Here is a 25,478-nt window from a genome sequence, read left to right on the forward strand (position 1 = left end):
CTTTCGAATTGATACGGGTTTCCTACCATCATTGTGTGCTTTAAGAATTCGTACAGCACCGTCGCCTTCTTCTATTTGTTATTTATTGTTGCGTAGATTTGACTCTTTCGTACAAAGGTTGCGCCCTAATGCAATAAAAAAGATGTGGTTGATAGTCAGTGCACATGTTTGTCTCCTCCTTTCTCGTGTCACGTCTTCGGGCTGTTGTAATCGCTTAGTTCGTTTTTTTTATTTTGCCACCCTCTGATTGGCTAGGTAGCGCACAAAATAGGCGTCGCTGAAGGAACGACGGGCATTGTGTTGCTGGATTTACGTGCGTCGCCTCCCTTCTTGGGCAAGCCGGCGGTCGTCCAGGCAGCTGGTGGCAGAGGTGGCGACGGAAGGGAGCGTATACGTCGGCGTTGGTCTTGGCGTCGGATTTGGTGAGAGCACGGTTTTATTATTATTATTATTAGAGTACCCTCAGGGCCTTTACGGCGTTACAGAGGGGGTGGGTACAGTGCATGAAAACATGTAACAGTGTAGAAGTACAGGCAGTATGTAAACACAAGCATATTTCCGGAAACCAGGTTACTGCATTACATGTACAGAAAGTGCATTCTTGAATGATGCCGGATCTTCAATGGACACAATGTGGTGGGGAAGGTGGTTCCATTCCTCAGACATTTTGGGGAGAAATGAATCTGAGAATGCGTTGGTGCGGCCAGATGGAACGTTGTTGCCTTGAACGGATGGTCGATGCGGGATGATATGTACGTGGGCCGTGAGAAAAGGTCGCGTCTTATAGATGGGTTATGGAAATAGATTTTGTGAAACAGAGAGAGTCGTGAAATTTTTCTGCGATGGTGCAAGCTTGGTAGAACCAGGTTATTTTTCATTAGTGAATCACTGGAGGTACGGAAGTAGTCGGAAAGTATAAATCGAGCTGAGCGGTTTTGTACAGATTCCAGAAGAGAAATTAGGTTTTGTTGTGCAGGGTCCCAGATTGCCGAGGCATACTCTAGTTTAAGGCGAATTAGTGTCCGATAAAGTGTTAACCTGAGGGGGGATGGATCATGAGAGAAATTACGGCGAATATATCCTAAGGAACGTTTGCGCTGCTGCAGACATAATTAATGTCTGTGTGCCATGTTAAGTCATTGCTGATATGAACACCAAGATACTTGTAGGATGCAACGTATTCTAGAGTGGCTCCGGTAATTTTGTAATTAAATGGCTGCTGGGGATAACGTTTGCGCGTAATGGTCATGCTTTTGCATTTGTTTGTGTTAAGTATCATGTGCCATTTGCTGCACCATTTAGAGACAGTGTCGAGGTCGGCGTGTAAATTAAAGTTGTCCGTTCGGTCACAAATTTCGCGAAATTACGCAATCATCAGCGAATAATTTTATGGAGGAATTTATACCATTAGGAAGGTCGTTAATAAATATTAAAAATAGCAGAGGACCTAACTCCGAACCCTGTGGTACACCGGATTTAACATCAGTAGGGAGAGAATTGCATTCGTTAGCAGTCACGAATTAGGTGCTATTGGTCAAAAAGTATTCTATCCACTTAACCCCATTAGGGTCAATTTTTAGGGTACTGAGCTTAAGAAGTAATAATTGATGAGACACTTTGCCAAACGCTTTTTGAAAATCTACAAAGATGCAGTCTACAGATGAACCGCGATCCAGAGCTGATGCAACGTCGTGTGTGAATGTTAGAAGCTGAGTTTCGCATGAGTAATTTTTCCGAAAGCCATGTTGAAATGGGCTGAAAAAGGAGTTGGATTCCAGGAATGATAGAAGGTTAGAATAAATGACGTGCTCTAAAAGTTTACAGGAAATAGACGTTAACGATATTAGGCAGTTTTAGCATATCGTTACTGTGTTTGCGTTACCGTTTACCGTGTTGCCGGAAGCGCTGACGACGGTGAAGCCTGTGCCGGTAAGTTGCCGTTCGCGGCAACTCTCGCGCTGCGCAGTCTTCTCCCGCAAACACGGTAAACGGTAACGTAAACACGGTAACGATATGCTAAAACTGCCTATTGGCCGGTAATTTAAAGGAGAGCTTTGGATACCGGATTTGAAAACAGGGACGACCTTCCCCACCTTCCAATCAATTGGCACAGCACATCCCTGAAGGGATTGAAAAAAGATGTGTGGCAGGATTAGTGACGAATAAACTTCGGTGTTTTTTAAGAGCTTGGGAAGAATTTCGTCTACGCCACAACTGGAAGGTTTAAGGTCATGAATCAGCTTCATAATTCCAACAGGATCTACTACAATAGGATCCATTGGAAAAAAGTTGTAATCGCATAATTGCGGCACAACATCCGCAGGACAATTCGAAAACGACTTGGCGAATACTTGATTCAGAACGCGACAACATTCGTCACTGCGCATGACCTGGTTGTCAGCATATCTAAGCGATATAAGTTCTTTTTTATTAGGTCTAATTGTCTTCCAAAACATTTTTGGGTTACTTTGGAGAAGCGAGGGGAGAGTGTTTGTAAAAAAGACGTCATTTGCTTTTTTTATGGCTGCACGATAAGCGTCGGAAATATTTTTGTAAGCAAACCAGCGGGATGTCTCATTTTTGCGTTTGGCTACACGAAATGAGCGTTTCTTTAGGCTTTGCAGTCATTTTAGATCAGATGTGAACCAAGGTGAGCGTTGCTTGCCAGAAATAACAACTAAAGGAATATATTTGTTAGTCAAAAATGTAACTTTTTCTTTAAACAAGTGCCAACTGTGTTCAACCGTGCGATCAAAAAAGCCTACCATGTAGGCATCGATAAAACATTCGAGTTCTGTATTAATTGAAGCGTAGTCTCCTTTGGCGTAATTTCTTATTGCTTTGCTGTGTGTTAGCCGGCGCGATACCTCAGCTTCTAAGGTAAAATGAATGAAACAATGAGCGCTTAAACCAGGAAGGAAAATTAGGAGTCGCACAAGATCTGGAACATTTCTCGGGACCAGATCTAGTATGTTAGCGGACGTCGGACCCACTCTGGTTGGTTTGTCAACTAGCTGAGTCAAATTAAAGTCGAGAGACATGTTAAAAAATGTAGTACTATCTCCTGATAGATTACTGTAAGCATAGCAGGGCACTGACCAGTTTATTTTGGGGAAGTTAAAGTCCCCGAGCAAGAACAACGGCGCATGTGGAAATTTCAAGACCAGGTTGTTAAGAACGTCATGTATTTTGTCACAAAAGTCAGATGTAGCATTGGGCGGACGATAACAGGCGCAAAACAGGGCGTTTTGATTATTTAAGTGTATCGAAACACAGATAATTTCTAAGACTGAATTTGTTATCACCATACTGGAAGTGAGACAATCGGCTGCAGCGTTCAACACACCGCCACCAGGTTGATTACAACGATCAGCTCGCTATACAAAGTAATTTTTATCGCAACAAAACAATTCCGAGTTTGCCTACTATGTCTGCAGCGCAGTCATCAAAAAGGGAAAACAAGGCATCGCGCTTGTTAGTGACGCTGCGCACATTTGAAAATAAGACTGACAGGTTCTTGTCGTTATTTTTTGGGCGCGGGTCAGATGTTAGGATGACACGGTATCTGAACCCCCGGACGTATCATCGATCTGCCTTGGCTTGTTCGTTTCCAGTTCGCATATGCTATCGGTAGCAGGAGAGTAGACATAGCAATTTTTGTTCAGGTAAAGCTTGTTATAGCGAATGGTAAACTGCTGGCCGCTATCCTTTCCGTACTCGTACAACTTTTTTCTCATGCTCCTCGTTGCCCTGCAAAAATCTTCGTTCACGACCACATCAGACTCTTTCAGCTTTTTTTTGGAATTCAAGATGCTGTTTCTTCATTTGGATGAGGAGAACTTTACAATAATTGGCCGACATTTACCAGGAATGAACTTGCCTAACCTGTGGGCGCGAGATATTCGGTCGTCGCTAGTAGTCAAGTTTAAGTTCAATACGGAATTCAGAACTGCACAAACCTTTTCTTGTGGTTGTGCCCACGTCTCGGAAGAGCTGTCTGCAAGGCAATGAAATATTAAATTCTCCCTTAGTAAACGATCTTCAAAGTCATCTAGGCGTTGGTTCAGCGCCATTACTTGTGGTTGATAATTTTGCGTGGGCAGCCCTTCGGGGCAGCTGACATGTTTTTCAACTTCCGAAAGCCTATTATCGAGATCCGTAATCTGTTGCTCAAGGGGTGATTGCGCCTCTTCCACTTCATTAATAGACTCCATCAGTTCATCGTGCTTTACATATATCTTGTTATGCAATGACTTAATAAGGGAAAGCAGCTCGATGTAGTGTTTGTCAGGAACATCCTTTGGGGGCCGGGGTTTGATTCAATATCGCCAGACATGATCAGCAGTTTTACAACATGAACACATTCGCTTGTCACAGCAATCATTACACAAGGGCATGGAAGCAGCAGCAAGCAAACATTGTTTGATCTTTTGCTATAAAGGGAAGGAGCAGAACCCACCCGCACAAGAAAAGCGAAAGGGTTGCTGTAGACTCGCATTGTTGCTGCACTTCCATGCCCACTGAAGGCGATCCTCGGGTCCCAGCTGTTTAAATAGAGCTGCGGTGATGCGTCGGTCACTTTGGATGACGGCGGTGCGCAGAGGGCCGGGGAGTCGTTCCACAAAAACGGTTGCTGCGCTTGGCAGTCCGGAGTGTTTACTGCAGAATGCAACGCCTGGAAGCCTTGGCCGCCGAGTTGCGCAGTTGGCTGCAGTGTCTTAGCCGGGAGCGGAAGAATTTTCCACGAGGCAAGGAAGGTCAAAATCTGCACAACAAAAGCGAAAGGGTCGCTGTAGATGCGCATCGTTGCTGCACTTCCATGCCCACTGATATCGGCTTGTTTGACTTCATGTGAGCACTAACGCAATTTGCTTGGTAGTCGAGGATTTTTTACTTTTCTAGATATAAGCAGTACATCTAAGAGCAGAACTTTTGTTATCTGCAGTCATGATGGAGACGTCGGTAACAAAACCCAACCTAATGTTGCTCACCGAAGGGCTAGGTATCACACGGAGAGAGCCCACGCGGGAGACAGACGGTGCACTCACCGAGCACATCTGCGGGTTTACCCTCTGCGTTCTCGCTGAATGCCATGTGATAGCGTCACGCTACCTTTCGCGCCGCTGTGCGCTCTGCTCACGGCACGTGTGGCGGCCGTGTGCGCTCCTTGTGCATGCGCTAGGATGCGGTTATATAAATATAAAAGGAATCTCACAACAACGCATGGCATCGCACTTCTCTTTCGTCTCTGCCACCGATCCCGTCGCCTCTGTCGGAAGCGACGGAAACAGAAGTGAGATCGTCTAACACCGGGTTTGAGTTTCCTTCATTTTGCAAAAAAAGTGTCCACTCATGTGCTACACCGATACAACTCAACCAACCACCGTTCATAAATCCTGCATTCATGTAACCTTAACAAAGAACATGCAAGAAAGGGTATGGTTAAGTGCATTTCACTTGTCTCTGGTTTCATCTTTTGTAGAGTCACGTGTGTGAATTCAAGTGACGTTGCATGGGTAATCACTGTGGGTGTCGTTTACAGCTTCGTTTTCAAACCACCTTCATAGGGTGGATTGGCGGGCATTTTTTGCCCACAGGGATCGTTTTTGCTCACGTCGATGAAACCGTTGGGGGGGGGGGTAGAGGTATACAGCTTTGCTGTAAAAAATGCCTGCAATATGTGTTGTATTCCACTCCATGCCCATGATTCCACTCCATAGAGCCAGTAATGCGCAACGGCTCCTGGCGTCCCTGGAGGTGGTACCTACATTTATTAATTGGTCCTTTCTACAGTGATGTTTTTGTAACTATAATAGTATATCACGGCTGTGATAGTATTGTTTCGCGTGCAGAGTATGTTATCCCAACTACAAATTCAGGCTGACCGATTACAAGCAACTTCTGAATAGAGTGGTTCCATATGACAAGTCTCAAGCTATGAAAGCTTTGAATATGGGCCGTTTGATTATCCTTGCTCCTGATTAATTCGTATGCGTGCCAGCACGAATCGCTGCGTAGTTTATGTAAGTTTTGCTGTGCTCATTCATACCTGACTTACAGAAGCAATAGATGCATGCGTCCTCAATTATGGCGCGGCCTTGATAGTTTCCGCGCCACAATACGTTTCCCCATTACATTTAGCACGCGCCTTCTTACAAGTGCAACTCATGGTGCATTAAAGTGAGGCGTCTTAAAGGGACAGACAACCGATTATTGTCGAGTATATATTCTCTATCCCAAATGAAAGGACATCACTTAAAGCACCTTGACGAGAAACGGTCTTGCTGATAACGCCCTAGAACTTTTTAAATCGAAATTTTTTAGATCTGCGAATTTTGAGAATGTTTAGAAATACATATACAATTTAACATTGTACAAATACTTGTGTTGAAAGGTTTTCAATACGTACATAAACGTTTCAGCAGTTACAGTAGCTGCTAGGTTTGCAGGTCGGCTACCGAGTCGGCTTTCTAAGTAGAAAGCCACAACGCATTCACAAGGCCCACCTTCACCTGGAACCATAAAACACACTGGCGACGGGGATGCGTACTGGGATCGCATTTTAGGCGTGTGTATTATTCCCATCCAATCCCGAATTTTAATTTTAAAAAATCTGAGAGCTGACACTATAGCTGATTAGCGATCGCAGTGACATAGTTTGTCTCGGGTGTCTGCTAGTTTCTGCATAGTGTGTCTACTAGTTTCTACCTTTAATTTTATGCGTGGTGAATAAAACTTCATGTAAAGGTCATTTCAATAGCCAACACGCCCCTTCACCAAGTGTGTAATCATTTCCTTAGCCGGTGCAGTATTGCATTCTGGGTCAATTTTCCTGCTTGGAACTTCTGATTATGCTAGGTGGCAAGTTGAAGGTGAACTTGAGTGAGTTTGTGTTGTGGGTGCCCAAGAGTTTTTGTGAGGGTGTAAAGGTGGGCAGTCGAAGGGCCGTTTTGTAGGCTTTCCATTTAAGGAAACACTGGTTCCAGAAACATCTTTTTTTTTTTGCTTTCCAACCAATTCTGAAAACTTCATAGGCTTGTTCAGTTTTTTAGCTGATTTCAAATATCTAATTAATTTTGATGTGAGGCAACTAGTTTCTGTGTTCATTTAAAAGAATTCGTTGGTTGTTTATGAGAACAGTAGAAAAAAAACTATTCAAGATTGCCAGCAAGACATGAATAGATACCAGAAGTTGTGGAGAATGAAACATGGGAAGCAGTTTTTTGTTTTGCAATCACATACAAATTTACACCAATTCTAACTTCTAGGTTTGAACTACTACTGCTAACCAATTAAAAATAATGCTAATTAAACAACTACTGAAATGCAAGATCTGCTTCCCTTATCGCATGGTTTACACATTCAGCTTCACAGTGCGAAAGAAGTGATCATTTCTAGTTGCACTACATGCTGGGATGTACTGTCGGCATCAAATGAAACGCGAACATGAAAATATGGACCAGAACGTGCAGAACCAGAACGGGCTAGGGCAAAGGCCAGTTCTTCGTCCTCCTTCGGGTGTTTGGTTTGGGTGGAGCAGGGGTCAAGAACTTTGCTCGAGCAGTCGGTGGCGGCTGAAACCATAGCTCCACGTGGCTGTGTCAATACAAACAACGTGCAGATTTCCTCGAGTTCCTGGACTCGCACTCTCTCCGCAGGGGTGGAGATCTTGTCGAAGGCGGTCTTCTCATGTAAAATGCGGAGGCTGTCTAATAGGTGTCTGCTCGCGGTTATCTTGGTGAGGTGCTCCAGGTGCGCAGTGTGTTGCACGGCTTGCACCTTGATTTGTTCCTCGAAAGTGTTGCGCGCACCCAACGCGTCATATTTTTCGTTTGGAGCGTGCATGGGTATTCCTAGGGGTTAGTCATGCTCATTTCTTGATGAGGCTGCTTGGTTTGCAGTCATTTTAAAATATTTACGGAATTGTGGAGTTGTTAGGGGTTTGTGTGAGGGAGAGGCTGGAAGATGGGTACTTGTTGTTAAGGGGGGATATGGCGATCCACCCGCCCCAGTTGACTGAATATTGCTTCACTACAGTTCGCAAACTGGGGTCACTCCAAATGTAAGCTGAATAATCTTGCGCAAGCGCTGTTGGGTAATGAAATTGTAGGTGTAAAACTATATTATGACCATTGATCTAAATTCCTGCGTAGGCTAAATAAATGGTGGGAAGCGGCAGCGTCCCGCGGTGTCCTACGGCTGCGGGTCGAATATGACAAGCGTTAGGTCGGCGGGGGAGCGGGGGCGATGCTACGATATGAACTAGACATTCTAGCTTCACCGTACTATCAGATCCGTTCGCCCCTAACGAGATCCGCGGCTTGTTTGGTTTTAATAATCAGTATTCTGGAGTAGCTACCTAGCGATGATAAATAAGAGTATCTAAACAAATGGCGTAAACATGCACAAGCAAACCGCGGTATGTACGTGCGTTGCTTAAAATAAGCTGCCGACAGTTTTTACCTACGATTGCCTTTGTGCAGTCGCGCGGGCGCCGGCTGGCAGCTTGTTATGTAGCTTTGTCCTTTACACAAATATTGACGCCCAGGTGCAACATACGACGCGGGGCGCTGCGCGTTTCTCGCGCAAGCACGACCATTGCCCAGGTCAGGTTAGTTTTTCCAGACTGCTCTCACACTATAGTTCGCGTAAATCCATATCGCGGCCTCTCAACGCCGAAAGTGCACAACAAACGTCTTCGAATCGAGCACGCATTAAAAAAAAAGTAAAAGCATTGCACGCACGGCATAGAACTCGCCGGCCAATAAGATGGCTCTAGCGGCGCCGGAGTGCGCGGTGTGCCGGAGCACGACCGGCTTTATAAATAGCGACCTGCGCACGCGCCCTTTTCCTACGGGGCTACGCGGTCCTGTTTTTTCCCGCCGTATACATTTTAGGGTTTGGACAATTTATTAGGCTTTGTTGACATTAACAGAGCGATGACAATGCTGACAACCTGGCAGTTGTCATTAGCATCGCGCCACAAAGGCGGTGCGTTCGGAGAGCTATTTTTCTGCCCTACACTGAAGGTGCGGGGAGTTTCTTTGTGCAGCTGAGCCACCCAGGCTTGGACCACATGATGGAGCGTGTTTATGCTGCTGACTACTGCGCCGGACGACGGGTCGTCTGCAGCTGGCGAGCCTGCTGAAGCGGCGTGGTGCAGCCTGGCCGAGGGAGTCGGCAGTCTCTACTTTGCGGCCACGGGCCATCACGGATGCACCGCCACCTTAGCAACGCTTGCTTGGGCTGGCTGGTGCGATTCTTCACGGATCTACCTGCCTGCAGACATCAGCGGGTGATGACCGCGCCTGCTGGAACACTGCCAGCGGTGGCATTGGACAAGCGGAAGCCGGCGTAGGGAACGCTATGCAGTGACTAACGATTTAATCGACGAACGAACTTTCCGTCGCCTCTAGTCCTGTAGTCAGCTCTCGCCGGCGTACGCAAGAAATTTAGGAGGGAGGGATGTGGGGATCGCGACTTTCACGCGAACCCCTTTCTGGCTAGCTTCCCATCGCGGCTGGCGTTGCACAATGCGCCTCGCTCGCGCGACGGGAACCATACGAGAGGGCGCCAGCGACCGGAGTCTTCGTTGTCGCCAGGGTGGAGGCGTTGACTCTTTTCCCCTCTGCCTTACCTGAGAACCAGTTCTTCCTCGGCACTAGCGCCACCAAATGGCGAGATCTGGTGGGTTGTCGCATGACGAGAGGACGCTCTCTTGTCTTGGGGATGCGGTGGCGCGCGGACGTTTCGGCGGCCAGTCCGGACCTGGGAAACGCGCCACAATGGGACGTGTCCGGGCGAGCTGGGAGAGTGCAACCGCGCTCGCACGCGCAGCGCTCCGCTGCTCCGGTATGCCATCGGTGATTCAAACCATCTCGATCTCTAGCGTTGTTTAATGCCACGCTCCCAGTGTTACCGTTGTGGCCTACGAGTAGTCTGTATGCAGTATATTTGATTTGCACTTTGCAATAAATGCTGCCATATGGTGTTTTGCCCTCTCCGCCTCCTGTCTTTGTCTGCCTCCGCAAACAACGGACCCGTACGCAGCCGGCGCTCGCAAGGCATGTTTGCTGAGTGCGGATGGCTGTGGGGTGGGAAATAACTAGTGTGTGAAATGTAGAATCCTACTATATATGTGTATATGTGTATATGTATATGTGTATATGTATATATGTATATGTATATATATGTATATGTGTATGTATGTGTATATATATATATAACACCACGTCCGATTCTCAAGACGCCATGTTTGTTCTCCCCAGGACGGATTCCCCGCTTCTTCCTTCACTTCCACTCGGCGGCTGTCCTCCTCGGTTTGGTAGTGGATTGGCCGGTGACCTAGGTCTCAGCTTTTTGCTTGATGTTTTACGTCTCTACACTCGGCCACACTGCAAAGAGGTGCACCACCGAGCTGTTTGCGTGGGCCCCTGGCTCTGTCTCGACAGACCCACGAAAGGCTAAAGAGTCCGTTGCAGGTCTCTTCCCGTTGGTTATGTCTCGTGGTTCGGTTCTCTTTCTTTCTGGCCAGTGCTAGAGCAAAGCTTGTTTCCATTGATGAGGAATTCTTCACTGCATATTCCAGAAAGATCCTCTCCGGCGTTTCTAAGCGGCGTGTTCTGCTGTCAATGCTGTCCGTTTGTTTGAAGGTATTCCTCCCTGTCATGGTCATTTGGTTCTCGTTTTCATTTATGCGTAAGTCCGTCTTTTGTCCACGTGCTTGCCTTCAAGATTTTTGTTGTCGGTATCGGTAATTGTCGCAAAAGCATCCTTGTCTGTAGCAGGTGTATCCTTATGTTCGTCGTGCTTTTCATCTTTCGTTCGGGCGTTTGATGCTACCTCGCCGCTGGCTTCGGCCTCATCATTTTTAGCTGAAACGATGTCCTGATCCTCAATGGATTCTTCATAAACGTTTGTGGATGAGTTTCCCAAGATGTTGGTATCGGTTGTCTTTTTGCCTTCTGGTCGGCACAAGATTCTCTTCCTGGGGTAGTTCATGTTACCCATCATTGTAAGCGGAATGTGGTCTTTCACCGGCACCTTGGAGTTGTTGCAGGGCTCCATTCCAAGGCTCACGTTATCTTTGTTCAAGGATGTGGGCGTCGTGATGTCTAAAAAGTGGTAGGACCCGTCCTCACTTCGTTCTCTGGGCGGGGTAGGTGTGAGCGCCACCACATGCGGCTGCTGCTCCGCCAGACGTCTTGATTGCAACCGGGAGAGCGAAGAACGGTGAATGGTGCTCCTCACATTCATGTCGTCGAGCTGTCCAACTCCAACTCCAACTCCAACTCCAAGCCATCCTGCGGCTGGCACTGCGGCGTAGCTGTCTTACTGTGGGCTTGTTGAAAGACAGCTGCCGCCTTCGTGCCATCCTGCGGCTGGCACTGCGGCGTAGCTGTCTTACTGTGGGCTTGTTGAAAGACAGCTGCCGCCTTCGTGCCATCCTGCGGCTGGCACTGCGGCGTAGCTGTCTTACTGTGGGCTTGTTGAAAGACAGCTGCCGCCTTCGTGCCATCCTGCGGCTGGCACTGCGGCGTAGCTGTCTTACTGTGGGCTTGTTGAAAGACAGCTGCCGCCTTCGTGCCATCCTGCGGCTGGCACTGCGGCGTAGCTGTCTTTCGAGGCATAATCGGTTCGCGCTTCATGAGCTGCGCTTTTTTTCTCGACTATTGTGTTTCTATTTGCTTTCGTGTTTGTGTTCCTATTCTTGCCACTGTTAAGCCAGGTTTCCCGTTGTAAATTTGATGTACATAATAAAAACAACTACACAGAGGGACCTGGTGATTTGTTTCTGAATTGTTTTGCAAGTCCCGTAATTGCTTCGCAAAATTGATGCATTTTGTTTATTGTGCCTCGCGGTCCGATTTTTGTTTTATAGATGCATTGTACAGGAAATTATTTAACGACTGCGCATTAAATAAATGAGTAACGTTAAATAAATTCCTGTTAAAGGGCATGTATAAAGCAGAAATCGGGCGGCGAGGCATCCCATAAAATAGGCATTGGTCACAAAGACTGGCCACAAAGCCAAAAATGTGCATGAGAATTCACGGGGTGCACCGATAGGCATTATCATGGCAACATACTTTGCCAAGATTTGTTCAATATTGGCCTTCCAGAGCTTGGCCATTTGTTGGCTTGTCAACTTTCCCAAGCGCCAGCCAATAATGGCGGCCGAAGTATTGCCAAGCTCGGACACATTGGCCAGGGCCGTACCCAGAAATTTTTTTCGGGGGGTGTTATGAATTTTGTGAAGGGGGTAATTTGGCTGAAAGCAACAGTAAGTATTGTTTACGTGCTGCCTGGAAAAGATTTCGGGAAGGGTTCGAACCCCCAAACCCCCCCTCTGGGTACGGCCCTGCATTGGCCACTGATGATTTGCCGTGCTTGGGCTTGGCAATTTCTGCTGCTTGGGAACGTCTTGTACACATTGAGGTTCGTACGTCTTCTAGTCATCTTAGTAAAGATGACTTATCAACATCTCACGGAGCTCAAGACGTCTGAGATCTAGCACAATTGTCCTGTTGATATCTCTCTTAAGACATCTTTGAGACATAAAAATAGACGTCTTATAGCTAACTCGCATAGTGCAAGATGTCTAAGACCTTGCAAGACCATGGTGGACATCTCTAAGACGTTTTGTGTTCAGTGGGCTTTTATTGTGCTGGGCAAGGTAGTGTAATTAAGTTACTGAGTAGTTACTACAACATATTTTACTTATTTCTTGCCTAAATATTTAGCGCGTGGGCAAATTCTATTTTGCAATAGGCAGTTTTAGCATATCGATACCGTGTTTGCGTTACCGTTTACCGTGTTGGTGCACAGCGCGAGAGTTACCGCGAACGATAACTTACCGGCACAGGCTTCACCGTCACCAGCGGCTTCTGGTAACACGGTAAACGGTAAAGAAAACGTGTCGGAAGGACCCTTTAAACCTAGTAGAGTTAGAGTCAGTAGGCAGTTTTAGCATATCGTTACCGCGTTTACGTTACCGTTTATCGTGTTTGCGGGAGTCCACTGCGCAGCGCGAGAGTTACCGCGAACGGTAACTTACCGGCACAGGCTACACCGTCGCCAGCGGCTTCCGGTAACACAGTAAACGGTAACGCAAACACGGTAACGATATGCTAAAACTGCCTATTGACTCTAACTCTACTAGGTTTAAAGGGTCCTTCCGACACGTTTTCTTTTTAAGCTCTACAGGTGATGGCTATATTGTCAAAGCAACTACAGTTATTGTGAACGCTTCACCCGAAAAGTGAAATATTCCAGCTACTTTAAACAAAAGCAAATAGATATCAGCAAAAAAAATTATGCGTGATTTGCTTTGACACTAATTCATCAGATGTCGCTACTTGCGCCGCGGCGGCCGAAATACGCAAACCGCAAACGGTGTGCTAAATAAAAGAGAGTTTTAGCATAGCGTTACCGTGTTTACGTTACCGTTTACCGTGTTTGCGGGAGTCGACTGCGCAGCGCGAGAGTTACCGCGAACGGTAACTTGCCGGCACAGGCTTCACCGTCGCCAGAGGCTTCCGGTAACACGGTAAACGGTAACGCACACACGGTAACGATATGCTAAAACTGCCTAATACATGCCGTTTTCAGCGGCAAACGGAAACTCCCGCTCCCGGTAACACGGTAAACGGTGACGCAAACACGGTAACGATATGCTAAAACGCTACTACAGACGGATAACTACCTAAATGTGTGGTTTTGCTTTTCCACGCACTGCGTGCCCGCTTATGTATTACCCGTAAAAAGTACACGCAAGAGAAAACGGCTTGGGGTACGTGTTCTTAACGCCTGGATGAAAAATATGTGCGAACCGTTTCCTCCGAGGAAAAAATTTCAGCTTTAGACTTCAATGGCCATTCTTCTACAGACATTTGCATATAAAGTGACCGTTAGCGACGTACACATTAAAATGGATCGTACCACCATGGCTTGGCCCTTTCTCGCTTTCATAAAATAAGTTTTTTCTGTAGTTAGTTAAGATTTGGTAACAATATTTTGCGATATCTTTTTCCTGCAAATAAAACAGTATAGCTGTACTACCCCTAATAAATTAATAGTTGCATTTGTTAAAACCCCAACTTCATTCTTGAGAAGAGCTGCGGGCGCTACAGACTGGCACTGCGACCGCGGAAAGGTTCTATTTTGTTAATTCTCGCTCTTTCTTTTTTTGTGTGCGTTGCATATAAGTGCATTCGTTTATGCAACCGTACGGACTGGCACCATCACCGCTGCCGCGGCGTACGCATGCGAGTAACACGTTCCAGACCGCGCTCGACCAACGCAGAAGCAGACGGAAGGTGTGCTGTACCGGGTCGGACGTAACGCAGCAACTACGTGTTGTTTTTTAATTGGCGCCGCGTATCGTAAAACGGACCATTGCAAAAAGGTTGCAGGTTCATAGGGCGTCTTCATACTTTGGCTCCGCCAGCCGTAACGTTTTTTTACGGTGAAATACGTTTGACGTAACTTCAATTTAATTTTCAGGTTACGATGGGCGCAAGTTTCTGACTTTCGGTTACGTCGAACGTAACTCAAAACATGAGGTTAAAATACAGTCGGACGCAACTTTAATTTTAAAAATCGCACGCCTCGGTTCGAGTCACCTGAGTCGAAACTGGGTGCGTTATTCCGGGAAGGGGCTAAATGGGAAAATACGAAACGGGAAGGGCGTTTTGTACCGGGTTGAAGCGGCAGGGAACAAATGAGAAGGTTCAAATGGGAACGGGTTCAAATGGGAACAGGGGAAATGGGAAAGGCGAAGAGCTCTGATTCTCATCGTTTTTTCGCGTTCGTTGTCATCTGCATGCAATTTTCTGCAGCCAGAGCACCGGACTGGAGCAAGCCGGAACATCAAGAGCGCTCGAATAAAAGGGCTCGTTTTGGGGACGCAGGGTGCGCTGACGCTTCGTCAGCTGTTACATCTCGCTCTATCCCGCTTCCGTGTGCTGCCACAACAGAAACCCTGCCTGACGACGCCCCCGTGGGCACGCTACCAGATGGATATTCGGGACAGCCTGGAGCGGTGATCCTTGAGGACAAGCATGATGGAGGTGTTTATGTTGACAGCAGATCGGCGTCAACCTTGTTGACTACAGAAAAAGTTAAGTGGAAGAGGAAGGAAAGCGACCTCATGAGTCAAATTGTGCGACTAAACCGCTGCAACAGCTGAGAGAGGATTCCTTCAGTGCAGACCTTTCGTACATACGGCAAAAGGCCGCTGAAAACGTGTCTTCCGCATTATTCTTGCTTGAACAAGTAAGGAATTTTAAGAAAGTAAGGCCGACATGGTCCGAGGAAACAACTTGTCGCTGTGTTGTTCTCAGCCCCATATATCTACAAAGGCATATGAACGGATACGAGGTGAAGCACTTCTGAGGCTGCACTGCAGAAGTGCTCAGTCCGGGCTTATCTGCATCCAAAGTGGCGATATGGGCTTCACAAAACTGGTTGCAGCTCGCCTTAAGACTGAGGCAGAAATCCTAAGCAAGCCACAATCAATGGTTGTAGCCCGAAAGAACCCATTCCCGTTTGACCCCTTCCCGTTTGAACCCATTCCCGAAACGACCTTCCCGTTCAGCTGGTTGGCTGCCTAATAGTCTTACTATGTCTTCTCGCTGAACGTCTGAAAGGCCCTTAGAGGTAGTATTCCCGCGACAATTTTAAGTTTCTCTAGTAAAGAAAATTTAGGCTAGAGACGACCCTGCGCTGCTTAAGTTTTTGAAGGTTTGCCCTACTATGCAAACTGAGTACGCCAGAGTGACGGGAATAAACAGAATCAATAAAACGCAAAGCTAAGTTTATATTTTTCGCCACTTCTCATGACTGCGATTTTTTATAGCCAGATGTGGCATATGTATCCAGATACATAGGGTTACTTTATTTTTATACATCTTTTTATCTTTTATAGTTTTCATCTGTTTCTTTTCGACATTGATGTACACTTGCGCTATTATAACGATTACATGTGTTAGTCCGCCAAATACGATTTCTTTCAAAGTGAGCTTGTTTTTGCGATTTTTTATTTGTGCTTCCGCGGCGCTTTTCTGGGCTTTTTTATTTTATCATTTTTTGGTTTGTTAGTTTAAAAGACTTGTTTGTTAATTTAAAAGATTTGTTTATTAATTTGTTAATTGTTACTATGTTTGTTAGGCTTTGTTAATTTAAAAGATTTGTTAATTGGTATGACGAATTGTAACCAAATGTCGTCGTCTCTAGATTCAAAAAGTGAAGCCCACGTTTGAAAAGCAGTCAATTGAGGACTCTGGATGTACTGAGCATGCTATCGCAGCGGCTGTGAACAAACGGAAATAAATGAAAAACAATATGAAAATGTTTTTATAACGTTTCATAAACTGGGTACGTTATTCCGGGAAGGGGCTAAACGGGAAAATGTGAAACGGGAAGGTTCTTTCGCCCCGGGTTGAAATGGGAAGGAACAAACGGGAAGGTTAAAATGGGAACGGGTTCAAACGGGAACGGGCCAAGTGGGAAAGGGCGAAACGGGAAGGTCGTTTTGCGCCGGGTTGAAACGGGACGGAAGAAGCGGGAAGGGTGAAATGGGAATGGGTTCAAACGGGAACCTCCCCCCTTGGGACCTGGCGGCTGCCTGAGTTGATTGGCCGGAAAAATCTATCCGCTTACTCGGGATTGTCAAAACTGAAGCCTAAGTGAACTGTATTTATTTTGGCGCGTAAGAGCAAAATGCCGTGCAAAGTCTTAACTAAACACCTTGCGAATTGCGGAATTTAACGAGTGTAATTGTTTGCCTTTCTCTAATCCTGCCTCCGTCTTTCGGTAGCCCCGCTAGAATGATAACCTTGCCAGTGTTCTCGATGTTATTGTTACAATTTCATTGGACGTGCTTCGGGCCTGCTTTCAGCGAAAATATATGGCGAAAACTACAGCAAAAAACGTGTGTGCATACGGCACAAGAGAGAGAGAGATAGAGAGAGAGCGACTTTATTTACAGTTGAAGTGAGCATTTTTGAGGTCGGGATCTTCAGTCCAATACTCCATTCGTACGGCCGGCTGTCTTCGCTCTTTCCGCTAGCAAAAGCTGCGTTTCGGGGCAGGAGCTGGCCAACGTACTCTCCCACTGCTCGCGTTAGGGGTTGGGGATGGAGGGAAAGATCTGGATTCAGTTGACATTCCCAGACAATATGGTGCACCGTGCCTGGGGCTTGGCAGTGAGTACATAGGGGATCATAAAGAGTAGGATGGACGACGTGTAGTCGTGTTGGGTGTGGGTAGGTATTAGTCGGTGGGTGCGATGGTGCTGGCGATGGCAGAAAAAGCAGTTCACGGGCCATTTATTGATGAGACTAGGTTTCCGTGCTGCACGTTACACAAGACTGGTGTTGGATAGCGTACTGTTTTTGACCATTCTGTTTCTAGCATCCTCCGCCAAATCCGACAAGCCCAAGTACAAGTTCAAGACTCCAAGGCCCGCACTGTAGAAACGGAAGGGATGAGTTTGACTTGAACGTAGATTGTCAATGTTTGACGCACATGATGGTGCGTTCGATGATTCGAAACAACTGTATTTATGATGGTTACAACTGGCATGTTAAGATGTTTGCTCAGCTGCCGACTAGCGCCTTCCTTTCGACCGCGCGTTCTCACCAGTCATGGGCACGTTACCATTAAAAAGTAACAGACTAACAGTTGCTGTGATCTAAGCCAAAACATTAAGTGTGGTACAGTTACGGAGTTTGCAAAAAATAACTACGAGGCTGGCTTCCGCCTGAACCATGAAAAATTCCACTTCAGGGCTACCTGCATGCCATACTTGGGGTCAGGATTTCTTCGGATGGGATAGAGCCTCTTTCAGAACTGCTGTGGTGCACTACCCCACACCAAGCAACGTGAAACAGGTTCAGTAGTTCCTTGGCATCGCCCATTAGGTAAATTCGTTCCACACTTTTCTTCAACGGCCGCTTTCCTTACACACGTAACAAAAAAGAACCCAAGATTTGTGTGAGCAGCTGCTCGACAAGACGCTTTCGTAGTTCTCAAACAGCCGCTCACCCGTTTCCCAGTGCTAAGCCATTCCAGCGAAGACAGGGTCACGGAAGTCCGTACTGATGCTAGCAGAGGTTGTCCTTGCGGCTGTAATTATACAGCGCCATCCAGCCGGCAACGAGCACGTCGTCACGTCCGCTAGCCGTAAACTGTCCGATACCAAGCGGCATTACCATTCCAATGAGCTAGAGTGCCTCGCCGATGTCTGGAGCGTCGACGACAAATTTCGACATTACGTGTTTGGTTGGCAGTTCACGGTGGTCAAACACAACAAAGCCATCACGTGGATGTTAGCCAAACGCTTTCTGAAGCACAAATTGGCCCGATGGGTTACTACGCTCCGGGAGTACACGTACCACGTACGCCATCGCCCCGGCGCATTGAACCAGGTGGCCGATGCACTCTCTCGTCACCCCACTGGCGACTGCTCGCAATACCATCGTAGTGACAGTTGTATTTTATTTGCCCAAGGAGACGTTACTGGAGCACAGCGTGATGACCCCACATCATGGGGGTAATTGGTGCTCTCACCTACCCATCAGGAAGTCCTGTTTTCGTCCTTCGCAATGGAACATTTTACCGCCGCGTGTGGCTCAAGCATCGCAGTGGGGAACATCAGCTTATCGTGGTCCCTGCGGCCTTGAGGTCGGAGATATTACGTGCCATCCAGGACTCTCCTGAGGGAGAGCACATTGGGAAGCGCGTAATTCTACGGAAGGTACAAGAGCGCTTCTGGCGGCCGACGATGCGTAGCCAAATTCGCGCGTACGTTGCCCGCTGCGAAGTTTTCCAACAATGCAAGAGGATTCCTGAGAGTCAGCGCGGCATGTTCAGCCCCATCGCGCCTCCAGATATGGTTTTTCACGAGAACGGCATTGAAAACGCATGGCGTCTGCCAACCACGGCCGCCGGCAACTGATGCATCATTATGGCCGCTGACTACGTGTCTATATACGTCGAGGTAGCGGCCGTGTCTTCGCTGGCTGCCAGTCACGTAATCGACTTCCTGAAAGCAAGGTTTGAATAAAGATATGCACTGCCTGAGAAGCTGATATCCTGCCATCCCACCACGTTTTGCAGCCGCCAGCTACGCTCTTTTCTTGACCAAGCGGGGGCGGATCACCATTCCTCGTCACCCTACCACCCGCAGGCTAACAGTATTATGGAGAGGATCAACCAGACCATCCAAGCGCGACAGGCACCATACGAGAAAACCAACAAGGCGGAGATACCAACTGGGACCAACATTTGCAGCCAGCCGCCTGTTCAGTCAACACATCCGTCCAATGTTTGACGGGAACACCCTACCAGATCATTTACGGGCAACTTCTGAACTTGAACGTCGTAGCCTGCATAGATACACCCGCGAAGGTCGTACAAGCCGTCGATCGGCAGGTTGCGGGCAGAAATATACGCAGAAATAATCGGAACAACGTTAGAGCTGCACAGCAGACGTTGAAGCGTACGACCATAGGCACCGACGCGCACCGCAGCATGGTGTTGGTGACGAAGGGTGGGTTCAGCGAGGGATGAAGGCAGCTGGCCAGAAGCTACTATCAAAGTTTGGGAGACCATTCCTCATCGCGAAATGCTTAGGAGAGAAGACCTAGCGAGTGGCTACACTCCCAAGTAATTGGGGCGTCGATAGGTGGGGAGGAGACAAGTTCGCTGTACACGTGTCACGCATCAGAGAAAGGATTTGTCGAACGTGCTAATGTATCACTACGTTTTTTTTTTTCAGATTTTCAGGCTGCGAAACTTTCTGAGACCAAAAGCTGGAAGTGCAGCCTGCCTGCGGACAATCCGACCAGTAAGGCTATGCACCAGCAGTCGATTGGTGAAGAAGACGAGGGTGAAGAGGGGCTCGTGGAGGATAAGGCGTACCATTCTGCCACCCAGTCGCAGTTTCTCTCGGGCCCTCCGCTCGATTGGCTCCGATGTTGGCTCGGCTCACCTTCCGCATGAGGCGGAAGAATTTGAGCCTCCATCACAAGTTCGGCTCTCTGGGGCTAATTCGAGTCCAACAAGCCCTCCGGTGTGGCCGCGAACAATCACCGCGTCCAGGTGTTCGACCAGGACTGCCGCTTCAAGTTCCAGTTCGGCCAAGTTGGCGGGGGCGACGGGCAGATGTGCTTCCCCAGCCGGGAGGCGGTGCACCCCGCCGGGCGCTTGGTGGTCGTCGAGTGCCGCGTAGTGCGCGCCGTAACCTTCGACCAGAGCGGCAACCTCCTGCGCAAGTTCGTCTGCTCCGACCAACTCAGTTTCCCGAGCGGCGTGGCGGTGAACGGGAAACAGGAGATATTCATATCCGACAACCTCGCCCACCGCGAGGTGTTAAGCTACACAGGCGCCCACCTGCATCACATCGGCGGCGAAGGCGTCACCAACTTCCCCGTCGCTGTGTTCCTCAGTGAAGCGGGGGAGGTGCTGGTGGCCGACAACCACCGCGGCTTCAAGGTCACCGTGTTCACCCAGCACGGGGCGCTTCTGACGGCGTACGAGTCCAACACCAAGTACAGGCACTGCTTTGACGTCGCCTGGATGGACGGTGGATCGGTGGTGCTCGCCAGCAGGGACTGCACCATCCACAAGTACCACTTCGCGGAAGCGCCGCAGATGCGTCCCCCCCCGGTACTGCCCGTGCCGCCGTCTTCGCTTCTCTTCCACCTCGTCGGCAGCGGTGGCAGCTCCTCCAAGACGCTCAAGCCGAATAATATCCCAGAAGGCCCGCGCCAGTACGAGCTGATGAAGCAGGCCGCTTCCACCCTGTGCTCGGGCAACCTGCGGCTGGCCGTCTTACTGCCCGAGGGCGAGGACCTCAAGGAGTGGGTAGCCGTCAACACGGTGGACTTCTTCAATCATACCAACATGTTGTACGGCACGGTGACCAAGTTCTGTACCGAGAGCAGCTGCAAGGTCATGTCGGTGGGCCCAAAGTACTAGTACCACTGGGCTGACGGAGCTCTCTACTATTTGCGCTCCTGTCCTTGTTTTACTTCTTCAGAACTTCTATTGAAACAGTGTTGCTGTAATAGCCCCCATGCCTTGTTCATGGTAAAAAATTGGGTTTCTAGTTGCAAGCATATAAAAAAGGACGATAAAGCGCCGAATGCGAGTGAACGTTTTGATTCCAACACATTGCCTAACGAGCCGACGGTATACGACGGTATACAGACTCAACACCATAGATATTTTGAAAATCCCGGCTGAACGCCGCTGTATGCCCTACAGTTTTGTATCCAAAATCATATATTTCGTGCCAATCAGAACCCCGTCGAAGGTTTCTTCTCCAGCCCACGTCGCCTACAGGCCTAGGTGCTTCCAGCCGTTGGCAAGACTACTGTCCCGCTCTAAAGGCGTCCATCCCGTCCATCTCTTACGTCCATCCCGATGAACTCTCATAAAATGATGGCTCACTACTGTCTCATCTGTAAGTAACTGGTCCGTCAAAACACTGTTGCTGTGGTAGACCATTTAGGGCACTGAGAGGTACGCCGAGACAATTGTTCTTCGATCCGATCTGGCCCTGCCTCGTAAAGTTGTTGCTTCTGCTGGTCATTTGGCGAACGATTTTATGTTTCCCTTCTTGAGCGTGACCTGTACACCCCTCACTAACCGGGAAATGACACGCTCACCGTGAGAGGCTTTAGTTGAGGGGAGAAGGGGAACATTAGGCCGAAGGAACCGTAACGTTCCACTTATCCTACATTTATGACACCTGAGAAGCGAGAGGCTCCTCCTCATCAGAGAGAGAGTGGCAGGTGAGCCGAATGGCAAGTCGCTGTCCACACTTCAGCAGCAGCATCATTCCGCTGAACGACGGATAAATGTAATTCATGGTTGTCACTCTGAGACGCAGTCTCTGCGCGTGTCCTCAGCCATATCATTGGCCGCAGAGAGGGTTGAGAATAGCAAGGGAAGTTGTCGGGCTCCTTGGTTCGAGGTAAGGATACAAAGACATGGCTACACATACACACACACGTACAAGGTTCAGGCATGCACATGCGACGTTGCGTACGTGTAGCCTCCTCCTTAGTCTCGTTCTGAGTGCTGCTGTTTTCCTCATAGGGGAGGGAATTGGTAAGTCCTTCCGCAATTCCCTTCAGGATGAATGCTTAACTAGAGGGGCCCCAGTAGGGACAGGAGGTGTCTTTGTAGAGGGGTTCGAGTGCACCAGCGGCCACTTGGGTGATCCTTTGGCACACGAGACCGTTAAAGAGTTTCTCCGGCTGCGCAGGCGGCCACGGAGGTTATATTTTCCACGATTCCTCCTTGTAAGTCCTTTCGCATACCTCTGGTAACCTCAAAGGGGGAGAATTTCTGCAGTCTTGTGACCTAATCTCCCATACTCTACTAGGATCACGTCACAAGGCCATGCACCGGTAGAGCAGTGGCACTGGCAAACTCACCCGTGCGAATAATGACCATTATCTCTCTCTCAGTGGCACTGGCGAGAGGCCGCAGAGATTACGTGTTGCCAATAGTACATGCAGCGGTTGTACTGAGGGGTGTTAAATGGTTGGTACTACTTCGGAATTCCTGGAAGAGCTATACAAAAAGGTATTTGTACATCACGCTCGCGAACGTGTACACCCGTATCAACATTCTCTGTTCCCACAAAACAACCTTTAGTTTGGTTTCTTAATCTGCCACAGCAATACGTACAGCCAATGCAATTCACGACGCTGGCGAAGTTTCCGAACCCGACATAACAATCCAAACACGCGTTCAAGTGACAAAGAACACCTGGGTAAACATTTTATTATGTGACGCCCCGAGGAGATTTCCAGGCCACCTCCTTTGTCTTCTTACGCGACACAAGGGGCCGCTGGAATTGCCGACGGCCCGTTCTCAGACTCCGCCGGTGCCAAACTCGGCCTCGTGCAGAACTTGCAGGAGCCTAATCTCGGTCAGCATACGCCGACGGAGTGGCAGGCGCTTCAAGTTGGCCGCCAGGCACAAGCAGAACAGCTCCTCCCCGTCAAACGAGCGGTACTGCTCCGGCAGCATGGCGGCTCCCGCCATTGCTGGGGCCCCGCGCTGCTCTTCGACATCCTCGGTAGGGGGCGCCTCGGACGCGTGGCGGGGTTCCTCGCCGTCTCTCGGGTCCGTCGCGACCGGCATCTTACGCGGATGGCGACGTCTGCGGAAAAAGTGCAGGAATTGGGTATCATAAGTAAGCACGGTAAATTTCTGTGTCCGTCTAAAAGTATGTATCCCCATCCTATCCCTCGCTGACCAGAAAACAAAAATCGAAGTAGCATGGCGGTGCATCCAGAGTAACACACACAACCCCAGGCCTCTACATGCACTTTCCCCCGTAATTAGCGAAGTTAAATGCACAAACTGCTCCCCAGCTAGCCAGTTTGGTGCACCTGATCTGGCAATGTTGTACTATACGAAGAACATACTTCAGAAATCCAAAAGCCACATTATTAACACCAGCAAAGAGCAGTAAAGGCCTGTTCACACTACATCGAAAGCGAGCGAAAGCGACGAAAGCGACTAAAATTTCTGTCGCTTTCGTCGCCTGGCATCGCTTTCGTCGCGCGACGAGAGCGATCGGTCTCGACCAGTTTTTTTCGCCGCCGTCGCGTCGTCGCTTTTGAAGCGGAAGCAGGAGGCGAGACTTCCTGACGTCATATCCTGACAAAGCCCCGGATGCTGTCTCCCCACAAGCTGCGAAACTCCTGCGAAGTCTCACTCCGAGCGCGGGACAATAACAAGAAAAGCAAAACATCTTCGTCGCCGTCGCTCAATGTCACGTGCAAGTGTGAACAGCAAGGGTGGCGATCGCTTTCGCTTTCGTCGCTTCGTCGCGTCGCTTCGTCGCAAGTGTGAACGGGCCTTAATAGACCGTTATGCCTACCAAGAACTGTGACATCCAACAGCTGGTCGCGCAGAGAGCCCAAGACGCCGCGCGGAGCCAAGACATCCTTGGCCATTGTCTGAAACGCACGAGACCACACAGGTCTTTAGTATGGACACAATAAAATTACTTTCTCCTCCTTCTCCTTCTACCGGCGCGCAGTCACAAACAAATTATAACGGACCAGGCTGTATTCGGGATTGCAGGTGAGCCTGCATTAGCCGGGGGCCTGTTACTTGCGGGAAGGAATAGCCGCTACCGTGGTCCCCAAACTTTCGGTTACAACTGTACGCACAGAGTCTCCATGCATCGACATTTTGAATGGTCCCTGTACCATACGTGTTTCTTTGCAAACTCTAGAAACTAATAATCCCGCCTCACCAAGACGGAAAAATCCATTCGCAATTGCCTACTGGTTTGCTTGGGTGAAAAGTGCTCCACCACTGGTTCACACGCAGTGCCACTACTAGTTTGAAGCCGTAGATCACTAAGACCATGACCGGGATGGTATTAAGAGATTAAGTGAATGCCTACATCACTACGCAATTACGAAACGACACCAAGAGAATTTTCGTCTTCATTCGTGAGGAGTTTACAACACGAATCCAAATATTTCTTGTTATCGTGGCCGAGTAATTTGTGCGCCTAATTGTTGCAGTTTAATTAAGAATGTTTTAGTTACAACAGTGAAGCTGTTTAATAAAGCGTATTTTTTTCCTATCCGCAGATAGAAGGAAACGCCGATCGCAAGAGAGTACGTGCAAGTGAGCGCATGCCTCGCTGCGACCGCCCGGCAGTTAAACAAATCAAGAAAATGCCGAGCGCTTGTGCGTGCGTGCCTCGCCACGACCGCGCAGTGTCCCCGGGTGCACGTTTGTCAAGCCAAGTGTACCCACTGAGGGAGATTGTCGAAGCCTGGGGCGACGGCTCAGAAAATGGACCGCCCAGCGTCCCCGGCGCTCGTTTGTCGAGCCAAGCATCCCACTTACGGAGATTGGCCAAGACTGGCAAAAAAAAAAAAACTCCAGCGTCCGCCGTATTCGTGAGAACACTTGCTAAGAACTAGAAAGACGCCAACGTTCACACTAATCATGGCAATATTTGCTTTTAGCGAGAAAGACAGGCCATTGCGTACGCCCTTCAAGGTATACCGAATGATTATCATTTCTAAAAAATGGAGGAAGCTCCCAGTTATAGCAACAAAGATTGAGTAAAGGTCGTTGCGTCAGCGAAACTAGAAGCAAATCGGCCGCAATCGTGGACTTAAAACCGTCGTGACTGTCGTGAAGGTTGCGCACAGCTTCTCTACCTTCAATCTTGCGCGTTTGTGCAAGCTTGATTTATTTTTTTTTTATTATCAGCTGCAAGCTTTCACTGGCAAGGCTGCATGCACCATTTAAATCTTCCTTCTTCTTGTGCAACTATTTTTTAGCGTTTCGGAGATGGCCGGAAAACTGAAAAGCATGAGACCTCTTTCCCTCTCTCATCCTCCTTCACACCCCTAGGCGTGTCGCTCGAAACGGGGCCAGCATGCTCCAGCCGCATGCTGACCTTCTGTGGTGAGTTA

The 25,478-nt window shown here is 48.5% G+C and overlaps 1 protein-coding gene and 1 long non-coding RNA gene across 4 annotated transcripts in view; one reads left to right on the forward strand and one right to left on the reverse strand.

Annotated features, from left to right (window-relative positions):
- Positions 1–297: 297 nt before the first annotated feature.
- Positions 298–21,420, forward strand: LOC144140931 (uncharacterized). Of its 2 annotated transcripts, none has more exons than XM_077672428.1 (2): positions 298–422; positions 19,784–21,420. In XM_077672428.1, the coding sequence occupies exon 2, from the start codon at positions 20,170–20,172 to the stop codon at positions 20,983–20,985; it is 816 nt and encodes a 271-aa protein (XP_077528554.1). In that variant the 5' UTR covers positions 298–422; positions 19,784–20,169; the 3' UTR covers positions 20,986–21,420. The 2 variants fall into 2 exon arrangements, 1 of the variants encoding a protein (XP_077528554.1); XR_013316392.1 differs by lacking the exon at positions 19,784–21,420 and adding an exon at positions 9,053–9,992 and having other exon boundaries at positions 319–422.
- A 540-nt stretch (positions 21,421–21,960) lies between these two features.
- The window catches only part of LOC144140935 (uncharacterized), a 14,191-nt gene continuing 10,673 nt past the window's right edge, over positions 21,961–25,478 (reverse strand). For both annotated transcript variants that reach the window (XR_013316394.1, XR_013316393.1), the window contains exon 2: positions 21,961–23,185. This is a non-coding gene — a long non-coding RNA (uncharacterized LOC144140935). The remainder of the gene's footprint in view (positions 23,186–25,478) is intronic.

Source organism: Haemaphysalis longicornis, unplaced genomic scaffold (genome assembly GCF_048455015.1).
Source record: "Haemaphysalis longicornis isolate Haplotype H1 unplaced genomic scaffold, Haemaphysalis longicornis Haplotype H1 scaffold_563, whole genome shotgun sequence".
Classification (NCBI taxonomy): domain Eukaryota; kingdom Metazoa; phylum Arthropoda; class Arachnida; order Ixodida; family Ixodidae; genus Haemaphysalis; species Haemaphysalis longicornis.

Bases quoted from the DNA above. Each gene is read 5' to 3' on its own strand.
- LOC144140931 (XM_077672428.1), top strand. From the start codon at position 20,170: ATGTGCTTCCCCAGCCGGGAGGCGGTGCACCCCGCCGGGCGCTTGGTG.